Raw genomic sequence first — 14,466 nt, 5'->3', positions numbered from 1 at the left:
TGCACCGATAGCGCGGGTGGGGTTACCATTCCATTATCATCCATTAAGAAAAAAAAAGCACAGTACAATTTTGATCAGTACCTACCCTTAGCGGTAGTTTATTACGCATTCATTGCTTCTGGAACATTACTGTATACCAGGGCTGGTCGACTCGACTAGACCCAAGATCAACTGTTTACCGACGAGACCCTGTGCGATCTACCAGTTGCATACTTCATGAGATTACAAATGTAACGGCACAGTTCAGTACACGAGCGTGTAGTGTTGCAGTATTGTTTATTGTATTAAGAGGGAGAATGTAAAACTGAAACTGCTTCTCGGCGACTACTTGTTTATATTAGTGCGAGCGTCGCGTCCGAGCGTCCTCCGCTGGATTAGCAATGTATTATATTCTTCGCCTTGCCACCGTCCACTGGACTTATAGTCGCGATCTACCGGTTTTTTTTTAATGTATGATAATAGAATAGTAACCCTGCTTGGGCTATCGGTATACGCTGGCGGGGCACCAGTGACGGATGATTGGCGAGGTTTAAAAGGCAAGTTAATTAGCTCATCGTGATGAATTCCACTAGAATTAAACAAGATGGTTTCCAGGTGGGACCACGTGGAGATCGACCTGATAGTATGTATTGCTGGCAATGGATCAGTTACTAACAATACCCCCCACCCACTCCGATTGACCAAATTTTTTTTATTGCATGAAAATGGAATGGTAACCCCGCCTGCGCTAACCAGACACGCCGGCGAAGCACCAGTGAAGGGTGATAGATGAGAATGAAAACAGGCCAGTTAGCCCGTCATGATGAATTCATCAGGAATTAACCATGATAGTTTCCAGGGGGAACCGCGAGGAGGTCGACCTGGTTGGGTATATTGCTAGCAGTAAGATTCTCAGTCTCCATTACAAACAATTCCTTCCCCCCCCCCCCCCCCGCCGATCGATCGGTTGGCCACCCCCGCTATATACATATTACATTACGGTACTTCTGGAAGACATAGTGATCAATTCTTAATGAATTCGCCACTAGGGGCTAAATGCCATGTTTGAGTGAAAGTTTACCCTTAAAACTACTACTAGGTACTAAGGGTGTCACAGTATATCATGCGATGTCTATAGTGCTGTGACGACGGTTACCACTTACCATCAGGTGACCGTCAGCTCGTTAGTATAAAAAAAAATGAAAACGATCCGAACAAAAAGTACTAGGCTAACATGTGTTCTAAGGAGTTATTCAAATACAGCGGAAACAATTTTATAAGGAAGTAGCTTTTTTATTTAGAACTCCATTGCATTTTTAACATAAGGAGACTTTGTACAAAAGTCGTCTGCTTGGGTACCTTAGTCCCATTAGTGTTTCTGCTGTGAAACAGTTGTCACCATGGCTGTTTCGGCTTGAAAGGTGTGGGGTATGGCAGTGAATTTACAGGGTACAGGTACACCTTCGTCCTTAGGAATGGCAACGCATGAAGGTTATCATGGGTAACACAGTATACTCTGCTATTTCCATGGTACTGCTCATGTCTGTAGGCGACAGTTATCACTTACTATCAAGTGGGCCGTCGGCTTGTTTACCATCCTAATTTACATAGAAAAAAGGGTAAAAAAAAATAATACGCAAACTAAATGTATTTACATCTATTTAAATTATTTCTATGATTCTTTTTAAACGTGCAAAGCCTTTATTATAAAACTAGAAAATACTATATAAAAACATTGATATATAAAAAACCAAAGATTCCTTCATAAAAATTAAAATTTTAATTAATAAGTAAAACTCAAACGCTGTCTGCGTTCCTCTGATTGAGCGCGTACTTCCAAACCACTTACGAGTGGAGGGAAGCGTTAGTAATGCAGACTATCAATTCCATTGCTAGCAATATAGGGTATATTGCTAGCAATGGAGCTGGCCAGGTTGACCTTAACTTGCCCCTCCCTGGAAACCATTGTATTGAATTCCAGGTGTATTCATCACGATGTGCTAACTGACCTTTTTTTTTATACAACTTAGAATAGCAAACAAGCTGACGGCCCACCTGATGGAAAGTGGTAACCGTCGCCTATAAACATGAGCAGTACCATGGACATAACAGAGTATACTGTTTCGCCCATGTTACCCCCCATGCGTTGCCATTCCTGAGGACTCAGGTGTTATTCCTCTGTACCCTGTAAATTTACGCCATATACCACCCTTCAAACTGAAACACAGCCATGCAAACACAACTGCTTCACGGTTGAAACACGAATGGGACAGAGGTAACCAAGCAATCGACTTTTGTACAAAGTCTCCCTCTGGTAAATAATTTTTTTTTAATCTAGTGTACATCTCGAGTTTTCTCTATATCAATGTTCGAAGCATACATTTTTTGCGATGTAATTCTAGATCTGAGATACATAGTGTATTATTAAAATACATAACAGAACCGTAATAAGGATTAGACTTTATCAATAATAAATTAATAACTAATTAATTATAAACAGAAATTTAATTAATTACTATTCTTGTTTAATGTTTATTTAGCATTTAATTATTTACTTATTACAATAAAACACTGTACTTGGTAGTTCTCTGTTAATTTAATACTAAATAAAAATTAATTGATGATTAATTAAATATTAAATGAAATTAATTATTGATTAATTAAATATTAAATGAAAAATAATTAATGATTAATTAGTTATTAAATTAAATTCTTAATTAATTATTAAATATTCAAAACCGTCTCGTTATTACGGCCCTGATGATTTTTACATAAATAGAGTAACATTTTTATTAAGTTTTTTTGCTTAGTACTTTTTAAAAAGCTCACCGCAATGTTACGAGACCGGAATTATCTGTCAATTGTAAAAACAAATTGTACTACATTTAAATGACATGACCAGCGTCGTGGACATCACAGGGTATACTGTGACACCCACAATTCTGAGGACTGTAATGTTAACGCCTCCGTACCGTGTAGTTTAACTATGAAATAGGATAACGCATTAGCAATGTCATAATAACAACGAGTCTCACACTATGTGAATTATGCATCCCATCTATTCTATTCCGAAATAAATATTCCGAAATATTTGATGAAAAATTAAGTGCTTTTAATTATTTAAAAATTTAAAATTGACAGATAATTCAGAGGCAGCTCTCGGCATGAATACTCCCAAGATGTATAATTTATAATGACTGTTTTTTTTTTATTTATACTTGTCATTTTAGCTAAAAAAAAAAATAAGTTAAATAAAATTATTATGACAGAATAATTTAGGAAAAAAATGCATATCGTCTCTGCCTAACCCGATTGAGGATAGGGAAAAAGGGACTGTTAGTAATGGAGACTGAGAATCCCATTGTTAGCAATATATCCAACCAGGTCGACCTCCTCACGGTGCCCCCTGGAAACTGTCATGGTTAATTCCTGATGAATTCATCATGATGTGCTAACTGGCCTGTTTTCATTCTCATCTATCACCCTTCACTGGTGCTCCGCCAGCGTATCCCGTTAGCGCAGACGGGGTTGCCATACCATTTTCACCCATAAAAAAAAAAAAAACCAATCGAGAAAGACGGCAGTCTACCTTAGCATTTCAGTATTTATAAGCTGCCTTAAACGTCACATGGGAAACACAGTATATACTGTGTTTATAAGGGATTGTTAGTAAGCCGTCCCAGTCTCATTACTGCCACGTGATCCCATTTGGAAACCACCGTGCTGAATTCCAGGTGTATTCATCACGATGAGCTAACTGACCTGCTTCATCCTCACCTATCATGTGTCCCCGGTACTCCGCCAGCGTATACCGATAGCGCAGGCGGGGTTACCATACCATTATCATCTGTACAACATCACTACCCACCAAACCTACCCACTTCTATCTGTTTTCCTTTAACCAAAGATTGTCTGTAAGAGATCGCCTTAGCGATAACACCGCCTTTTGTACCTTTATGTATTTTTTTTATGGTTGAAAATGGAATAGCAACCCCGTCTGCGCTATCGGTATACGCTGGCAGGGGACCAGTGATAGACGATAGGTGAGGATGAAGCAGGTCAGTTAGCCCATCGTGACGAATTTCACTACGGTTAACCACGATGGCTTCCAAGGAGTCTGATCTGTCTAATTGACCCATTGTTAGCAATACACCCTGTATTGCTAGCAATGGGTCAATTAAACCCCACTAGTAACAAACCCTTAATGTATATATATTTTGATATATATTTTATACTACTGTATTTCACTTGAATTGTTAATTCTTATATTTCTGGTGCAATAAAGAGTTAAATAAATAAATAAACTACAATTTTGACCCCTCATTAATATATTTTTTTTGGCTTGCAAAAAAAAAATACCTAAAACGGACAATTTGTAAAATACTGAAATGGCGTTTCGTATGAGACTGGTATATTCTGTCATAGTAATTCTATATTTTAGCCCATAATCGCCTATATAATATATTTACATATATATAAAATAAATTAGAACGTCTTGCGGTGTACGGCGCGGTGTCCCTCCTCGTCGTACTCCCGTTTGGACACCCACATCTTGCGGAATGTATCGAGCGACGCGAGGATCGAACCACCTATCCACGTGCTGTAGAGGCGCTCCTGGGGCGCTGAGATCTGTAACGGTATGTTTCATACAGTCCACTGTTGGAGAAAACGATTTTTCTATGCAACTTAGAATGGCAAACAAGCTGACAGCCCAGCTGATAGAAATTGGTAACCGTCGCCTATAGACATGAGCAGTACCGTGGACATAACAGAGTATATTGTTTCGCCCATGATACCCTGCATGAGAACTCAGATGTTATTCCTCTGTACTCTGTAAATTCACTGCCATATCCCACTCTTCGAACCGAAACACAGCCATGCAAACACAACTGCTTCACGGTAGAAACACGAATGGGACAGAGGTGGCCAAGCAAACGACTTTTGTACAAAGTCTGCCTCTGGTAACTCTCTCTAACTGACCCAATGCTAGCAACATACTCATTCAGGTCGATCTCCATGTGATTTCCCATGGAAACTATCGTGCTGAATTCCAGGTGAATTTATCATGATGGGCTAACTACATCTGCCTTCTCATCCTCATCTATCATGTTTCCCTGGTACCTATAGTACCTGTCTTTATAGGCGACAGTTACCACTTTCCATCAGGTGGGCCGTCAGCTTGTTTGCCATTCTAAGTTGCATAAAAAAAACCATATTTTCTTTTGGCCAATAAAGTTATTTAAATAAACATGTTAAGAAATTAGTTTGTCTGTCAATTTTTATCTAAGGTCAACTCTTACCCTTATCTTCATGTCCTTGGGCGCCAGCCGCCGTATCTCGGCCAGCAGCCGGTCTCCGAACCCTCTGAACAGCGTGGAGCCCCCGCTGAGCACTATGTTCTGGTACAGCACCTTCCGAAGGTCCATATCGGACTTCTGGATCGCGAACATGAGCACCTCGTGGAGTCCTACAATGATTTAGTAAAACTTTTATCTTATTTAGGAAAATAAGGAAAGAAAAAGGAAAGAGTTGATTGTGGTATAGAGTAATTACAGATTTATTTATTTATTCACCAGAGGGAGACTGTACAAAAGTCGACTGCTCGGGCACCTCTGTCCCATTCGTGTTTCTACTGTGAACCAGTTGTGTTTGCATGGCTGTGTTTCGATTTGAAGGGTGGGATATGGCAGTGAATTTACAGGGTACAGAGGAATAACACCTGAGCCCTCAGGATGGCAACGCATGGGGGGTAACATGGGCGAAACAGTATACTCTGTTATGTGCACGGTACTGCTCATGTCTATAGGCGACGGTTACCACTTTCCATCAGGTGGGCCGTCAGCTTGTTTGCCATTCCAAGTTGTATAAAATATATATATAATGTAAATACAATATCTAAGATGGCAAGTTACCTTCACATTCTTCACCGATGAGATCAGGCCTGAACAACACTTCTGGTGCTCGGAACCTTGCTGGACCAATCTGTAACACAAAATCAATAAAACCATGTAAGTATAAGTTTTTTTTTTATTTATTTTTATAAATAAAAAAAAATACTGACTAATAAATCGTAGAGCCCTCTAAATGGGAAAATGTTTTTTTTTTACAACACAGGGGGCAAACGAGCATGCGGCTCACCTGACGGTAAGTGACTACCGCCGCCCATGATCACCCACAACACCAACGGAATTGCAAGTGTGCTGCCGGCCTTTTAAAAAGGAATATGCTCTTTTCTTGAAGGTTATGCTGTCGTTGTTTTAATCGATGATACTGGAGTGGTAACTCCGCCTGCGCTAACGGTATACGCTGGCGGGGTACCAGGGAAACATAGATGGGTGAAGGTGAAAACAGGTCAGTTAGCCCGTTGTGACGGACGATTTATAAACAGAATCGCATGGCGGTCGACCTGACAGGGTAAATTGATAGAAATGGGGCCGACGGTCCCCATTACCAACAATTTCTTCCCGCCACCCCCCTCATGGAAAGTCGTAACCGTACGTGGTAACCACTGTGGACGTAACATAATACACTGTGATGCCCAATGCATCTACATTGCAATTCCTGAAAACCAAAGTTTTTCTATTGGGGAATGGGGAGGGGGGGGGGGGGGTTGAGGATAGATAATGTCTGAGATGATGATGATGATGATGAAGCTTTCTTTAACTGGTGATAAAGGAATGGTAACCCCGCCTGCGCTAACGGTATACGCTGGCGGGGTACCAGGGACACATGATAGGTGAGGACAGTCAGTTGGAACATTGTGAGGAAATAACTAGAAACTAAACAAAAGCAGTATTGTTCGATATTCTAATAAAATAAGAAGTAATGGGGGGGGGGGGATGTACTAGAAGCGATTTTAACCCTCTTGCTCCGGACCATTTAAATGCAATGCTATGAGCAGATATCGGGGCCAAATTTAACAGAAAAAAGTAAATAAAGAAAAATGCTGTAAATATTTATTAGGTATAATTTCGTTGGACGTTACCAAAATATCAACTGGGCGATTAGAGTCGTCAAGTAAACTTTGTCGGGGAAAATTATGTATGGGGGCATAAAGATTTTAGAACTGTTCAAGTGGGGCAAAGCACAAAAAAGGTTGGGAAACACTGGTATAGATTGTCCATGGTGTTATTTTTTTTCTATACCACTGAGATGGCAAACAAGCATACGGCCCACCTGATGGTAAGCGGTTACCGTAGCCTATGAACGCCTGCAATACCAGAGGTATTACGCGCGCGTTGCCGACCCTGAAGAAACCTCTTTACACCCCTTTTGATTATTTGATTATTTGACCATCAATCACCATAGACAAGCAAATCGTCCTATATTTACCTCGAGCTGGGTCCCATCAGGCAAGGTGTACTGTGCCCGCTCCGTGTCCAAGGTCTCCTCTTTGAGCGGATTAGGCGAGAGGTAGCACGCGCGTTCCTTTATCGATTTCACGATTTCCAGCTCAGCCGAGGTGCGCAGGTTCACGCCTTCTTTCCGTAGCACCAGTCTAGGTTATAAAAAAACAAACAATATAAAACCAATACCTGACTCTCTGCCAAACTTATCTTTTGGGCAAAGTAGCTACCAGCCTTGATGCCTTGATGTTTACTACATGTAATTATATATATATATATATATATATATATATATATATATATATATATATATATATATATATATATATATATAATACACTTAGACTGACAAACAAACCGAAGACCCATCTAAATATAACCCGACAATAATAATCCCGACATAAACATACATATATAAATAATAATACATAAATATTGTGCGAGAATATAAAGTGGACTGTATGTACGATAAGTTCTTTGAAATATTTGAGAATGCGAAAACCAACAAGTTGTTTTAAAAGTACTACTAAATTACCTAGATTCAAACTTAGTTCAAATGACTTACCCTGTGATTAGCGAAAATTCCTTTTACAACATACTCAGATCACTCAGTTCCCTAAAGCATGCTAAAGTTACCTGAGATTACCTCGTAAATGTTATAAGAACTAAGGGTTTCGATCTTGAATCTTCCGACAGACGTTTCAATCTTAAATCCTTTTAAATATTTAAGAACGACACGGGCAATTGTCTGTTGCGTAGTTCTTTTTATAAAACAAAAATATTAAATTCAAAAACTAAAGTCTCACGATTGTGAAATTAAATGTTATACGTATTAAAATACTTTATGAGCGACAACGACAAAACTGTTCTGTTTCTATATTTAAGAGCAGACACCAACAACCTTTTTTTTATCTTACTACCTCCAATCAAAATTATTAATTGCCACATACAAGAATAAATGTTTTTATGAATTATCGAGAATGTTGCCATGCAATTATTACATCTAAAGTGAACAAACATAAATATTTGTTCTTCTATTTGTTCTCCTTTAACCGAAAGGTTGTCTGTAAGAGATTGCCCTAGCGATAACACCGCCTTTTGTACCTTTATGTGTATATTTCAATCTGTATTTATGTTACTGTATTTCACTTGAATTATTCAATTATCATTTTGTTTCCGGTGCAATAGAGAGTTCAAAAGTCGTTTGCTTGGCTACCTCTGTCACATTCGTGTTGCAACCGTGAAGCAGTTGTGTTTGCATGGCTGTGTTTCGGTTTGAAGGGTGGGATATGGCAGTAAATTTACTGGGTACAGAGGAATAACACCTGAGTCCTCAGGAATGGCAACGCATGGGGGGTATCATGGGCGAAACAGTATAATCTATTATATCCACGGTACTGCTCATGTCTATAGGTGACAGTTACCACTTTCCATCAGGTGGGCCGTCAGCTTGTTTGCCATTCTAAGTTGTATAAAAAAAAATACGCGATGTACTGACCTGAGATACCTGGTGACGTCGCGGCCGGCCACGTCGACCCTCATGATGCTGTGCGGCATCGCGAAGCCCTCGTATATGGGCACCGCGTGGGTCACCCCGTCGCCGGAGTCCAGCACCACGCCCGTCGTGCGACCAGTTGCATAGCTGCAACATATTGAGAGAGGGGGGAAAGTGATTGTCAGTAATGGGGTCTAACTGACCCATTGCTAGCAATACACCCTATCAGGTCGACCTCCACGCGGCTACTCCTGGAAAGCATCGTGCTGAATTTCAAGCGTATTCATCACGATGGACTAACTGACCTATCTTTAGATTCACACCTATCATCCCTCACTGGTGCCCCACAGTGAATAGTGCCGATAGTGCAGGCGGGGTTACCATTCCATTATCATCCATTAAAAAATTATGGAGGAAGCAATAAAAAGTGTGTGTGTATATATATATATATATATATATATATATATATATATATATAGTTAGGATAGTTACGTATAGGCCGGTTTCTATAATAAGCTTCCTATAGAGATTCCCCATCTATCTATTTATCATGTAGCGACTTACAGAGACTGTGTTTAGTGCGACTCCCCACTAGATGGAGTGACGACCTCAAATGCATTGCAGGGAGTCAGTGCATGCAGCTGGTTTAGGACCGTTCCTCATGGCTGTCTATGGGAAAGGCTTATGTCCAGCAGTGGACGGATAATGTCTGAAATTAATGAATGGATGACTTACAGACTGAGCACCGCCTGCATGGACAGGAACAGCGCTGGAACATTGAAGGTCTCAAAGAAGACCTCGGCAGCCTTCTCCCTGTTGCGGCGCGGGTTGAGAGGCGCCTCCGTCAGCAGCACGGGGTGCTCCTCGGAGAACGTGGACAGTTGGTCCTGAGATGAGAGTTTATGAATTGAATTGTACATTGAAAGGTTGAAATTACAGGGTACAGAGGAATAGCACCTGAGTCCGAGAGGGAAAGAGATTGTTAGTAATGGAGACTGAGACCGCGTGGAGGTCATCCTGATAGGGTGTATTGCTAGCAATGGGGGTGTTAAGTCTCATTATTAACAATCTCTTCCCCTAACAGAGAGGTTGCTAAGGCAGTTGGCCCTTTGGACTTTTTAAGACTATAAAGTTCCTTTAGTTACTTCTTACGATACCCACAGGAAAGGAAGGAGTGGTCCATTCTATGCTGGGGCCACATAGCGAAATAGTACATTACTGCAGCGGCCAACAACTGAGGCATTGATGGACGAACGTACAAATGTGGGCCGAGGCGTAGCCGAGGCACACATACGTGAGTCCATCAATGCCTAGTTGTGGCCAAGGCTTGTATAGTACTTTTCTCAAACAATGCGCGGAAATCAAAAACACAATTTTACTTTTAATTTTAATTTCAATGACGAATAACGAACAATAATAATTTTTCACGCGCCAGAATGTTCCTTTGTTTTTTTTTTTCAATAAACAGCTTTCTATTTGTAAGCCAGTTCGAAATTTAAATAAAACCTTTTATTAGTAACCTCCTTGGTAGCCATGTATCGAAGTAAAAGGTCATTCCATTTTTAAATTACAGGACAGATATGAGTTTACATAGTAATTTATCCGGTCGCAAAACACGACAAATATGGATTTTCATACAACTTTTGCCGGCCGCTGTCCGCATGTATCTGGCCAGTATGGCAATTTTGATTTATCTCAAAGAAGATTGTCAAAATAATGCTCACATTTCCAAGCATGTTTGAGAAAAAATACTGTTGCATACAAAATTATAGTTCATCACATCAGCCCATAACCGTCCATTGCTGAACATAAGCCTCCCCCTTGGGGGGTTTACCAGTAGTCACACTTTGCAGGTAGATTGGCAACCGCAGTTAGGCTTTGATTATGTTTCATAAAGGACACTGCTGCCCATCCTTTGACCGTTAAATTCCCTTAATTCCTTTTTACCACATCCATGGGAAAGGAGAGGATGGCCCATTCTATGCCAGGATTACACAGCAATATATGTATTATATATACTACATAAAAATATTTATATTGCCAATTTACTGACCTTGCTATAAATATAGTTCCACACTCGCTCCATATCATTCCAGTCTGTGACTATACCATGCTCCATGGGGTACTTGATGCTGAGCAATCCCCGGTGCTCCTCAGCGCGAGGCCCTACAAACAGCTCCCCTTCCAGCGCTCCCGCCATGACGCGGACATGTTTGGGTCGTCCAATGCTGTTGACAGAAAGTTTTTGTATCAATTAATGTGTTTTTTTTTAATAGGTGATAATGGTATGGTAACCCTACCTGCGCTAACAGTACACCTATCCCCCGATTTACACGGTAGATACGTTCCTGAGAAAAACGTGTAAATCGAAAATTAAAAATTTTCAAGTCAAAACCGTGTAAATCGAACAGCTTGCAGAAAATGCATAATTTTGCTATTTAACAATTGTGATTTTTTTCAATATTTTTACGTGTACACAGAAATAAAAATAAAAATTTTCATTTGTTCTAATAGTTCTTATTGTAGCTTCGTTCATGTTATATGATTTTGCAACATCTACTAACTCTATCTCCCTTTCGTAAGCGATCCAAACTTTCGATTTTATTTTTTAAAGAAATAACTTTTCTTTTAACTTCTTTCGACATTATAAGCCTATAATTTTTTTTTTAATTTATGTTAATTTATAAAAATCTTAATTATGCACTCACTTGTAATTTACGAATATGAAAAATTAAATCTTTCTGACACTGTGAAACTTTCACTCAAATACAATTTTCCGTAGATAAAACTTTAATTTTATGCGAAGAAATACAGACACAGTGTGCATGTGCAGCAAGTCAGCACATAAGCTCGGGATTCCCCGTGAGATGTGTACACAGCGCACGTGTTCAAACACAGTAGCATTTAGTAGAGTGCGATAAAAACAAAAAAAAAACTTATTTGGAAAACCGTGTAAAAGCGAAAACGTGTAAAACAAGTACCGTGTAAATCGGGGGATAGGTGTATACACTAACGGGTCACCAGTGATGGATGTCAGGTGAAGATGAAAAAGGGAGGTCACTAAAATGAACACATGTGGAATGGGGGAAAGCGATTGTTAGCAATGGAGTTTGACAGCCCTATTGCTAGCAATAGCTCTATCAGGTCGACCTCCATGTGGTTCCCCCTTGAAACCATCGTGAATAATTCTCGTTGAATTCGTCATGATGGGCTGACCTGCTTCATCCTCATCTATCATCCCTCACTGGTGCCAGGCCGGTGTATCCCGATAGCGCGGGTACTATTTCATTACCACCCATAAAAAAAAAACACATCTGGAATTCAGCACTATGGATTCCTGGGGGGACCATGTGTAGGTCGACCTAATAAGGCATATTGCTAGCAATGGGGCTGTCAAACTCCATTGCTAACAATCCCTTACCCCCTACTCTTTACTTAAGTGGGGTTACCATTCCATTTTTTAATGGATGATCAAAAATCCTTAATGGCTTCCCCAGGAAATCATTGTGATTAATTCTTATGGGACTCACCAGGTAGTCCCGCTTCCATCCTCACCTATCATTCCTCAGAGGTTCCAGAAGTAAGAAAATCAATTTAACTGTCCACTTCTAGGTTGTATATCATGATATAATACCAAATTTCAAGTTAGCCCTTCAAGAATACAAACGTGCAAACTGCATCTAATTTGACAAATCAGTTTTTGCGTGACGCCAAAACGAACATACAGACATACATATTTTATGCAACTAACAATGGCAAAACAACTGATATCTAGAGAGAGAAAGAGAGAGAGAGGACATGTGTTTGTGTATTTACCTTTATAGTTGTTAATGTATAAGTTAAACAGTTTTTTTGTTGTATAAATATACATATACATACATATTGTGTTTACAGACTTGTTTAGCCGTGTGTTTATGTTTTGATCACGCTGTTTACGCATATTTTTGGAGGGTTAGCTTGAACAAAACATTATTGTACTGTATAAATTAATGTAACATTGTTAATTCTCTGTAATGTGTACCTATTTTTTTTTTAATGGATGATAAATGAATGGTAACCCCACCCGCGCTATCGGTATACACCGGCGGGGCACCCGTGAGGCATGATAGGTGAGGATGAAGCAGATCAGTTGGCCCATCGTGATGAATTCAACAATGAACCAATCAAGACGGTTTCCAGGGGGGAACAGTGAGAAAGTCGACCTGATAGAGTTTATTGCTAGCAATGGTAATCCACATTGCTAACAACCCCTTCTCCCCCTAATGTGTACCTATTGAAATAAAATAAAAAAATATAGATAAACCCATATAAAGATAGACATAAATTCTAAACATTATTGTACTGCCAGATGGCAATAGGCTTATTAAAACTTGTCATATTATTTATTTATTTATTTAATTCTTTATTGTACACACTTGTTTTAAGAATATGACAGAGGTAATCAAAAGTACAAAGGTGAGCTTAACTATGATAGTTTTCTTCCAGCAACACCCAAAGTGGAAAGGAGCATCAATGTCAGCGGGTAGAGTGGTGTACAATATTGTGACAATTTTTAAACAGACAAAATTAAATTTATTAGTTTCTCATCAATAAATAAATAAATAAATTTTCCATATACAGACATCATATATTGTCTAATTATAATTTCTTAATAATTAGAACAAAGTATTGTCACTGTAAAATCTGGAATTAACTAAAATTAATAATTGAGAATATATATATATATATATATATATTTATATTATATATATATAATTATATATATATAGACATTTTTTTTTGTAACGTAGTCAATAAAGAATATATATATATATATATTCTTTATTGACTACGTTAAAAAAAAAATGTCTGGTACAAAAGGTGGACTTAATACTATATAGCATTCTCTCCCAGTCAACGTTTGGCAAAACAGAAATGGATTTATGTGATGAAAATTAAATTTATTGCGATAAAAAAATATATGACTCTATAATACTATATAAGATCTATTTTAGCCATATTTATGTAAATAAATTATTATTACTATAAACAACAAAATACAAACAATTGTGTTAACTAAATAAATACCTACAAGCAAATATTAATCTTTTTTACGTACAGAGTAATATGTACTTACTAATTGGGAAATCTGCATTTCGGTATTTGATCGCCGGCAAAACCAGCTTTGATGACACCAGAGCCCTGCAGAACACCGGTAAATAGAGGTATAATGAATCTTACAAGGGAATAAGTTGACGTAAACTGAATGACTCATTTTATTATATTACTGTATGAAAACTAACTACAATATCGACTGAAACACATTATAGTATAAATAGACGGTATTTGACCCAATTCTCGATAGTAAAAGCAACGTTTTGTTCAATTCTTTATAAGTAAATTTAGGTGTGTCTGGCATGTTATGAAATGTAGTTTGTTAATATTAAAAAACTGTTTACATTGTCTATGACAACTGGTTGATTGACTATCACGTCGTTTAACTCCATTGTTTATATTCTATACGAGATCTTAACGTTTCAATGAATTTTTACTAATATATAATTCGTGGTAAAAGCATTTAGATAAATTTTCTAAAAAGTGACACATGAATGAATGATGAATGACATCAGATTAAACCGTGTTGCCTGAATGCAAATTCGAAATTCG

At 38.6% G+C, this 14,466-nt stretch overlaps 1 protein-coding gene across 1 annotated transcript; it reads right to left on the bottom strand.

Moving 5' to 3' along the window:
* Positions 1-1,621: 1,621 nt before the first annotated feature.
* LOC113511339 (alpha-centractin) lies at positions 1,622-14,419 on the bottom strand. The gene is made up of 9 exons (XM_052899306.1): positions 14,259-14,419; positions 13,937-14,001; positions 10,874-11,048; positions 9,556-9,707; positions 8,824-8,967; positions 7,312-7,477; positions 5,892-5,961; positions 5,280-5,446; positions 1,622-4,608 (listed from the first exon to the last, which is right to left on the bottom strand). Exons 1-9 carry the CDS (start codon positions 14,304-14,306, stop codon positions 4,465-4,467), a joined length of 1,131 nt encoding a protein of 376 aa, XP_052755266.1. The 5' UTR covers positions 14,307-14,419; the 3' UTR covers positions 1,622-4,464.
* Between the last annotated feature and the right edge of the window lie 47 nt (positions 14,420-14,466).

The sequence above is a fragment of the Galleria mellonella genome, unplaced genomic scaffold, assembly GCF_026898425.1.
Source record: "Galleria mellonella isolate WM207_F2 unplaced genomic scaffold, CSIRO_AGI_GalMel_v1 utg121, whole genome shotgun sequence".
NCBI classification, from domain to species: domain Eukaryota; kingdom Metazoa; phylum Arthropoda; class Insecta; order Lepidoptera; family Pyralidae; genus Galleria; species Galleria mellonella.
Note: the sequence above shows the minus strand (reverse complement) of the source record. Positions and strands in the feature narration are given on the sequence as shown.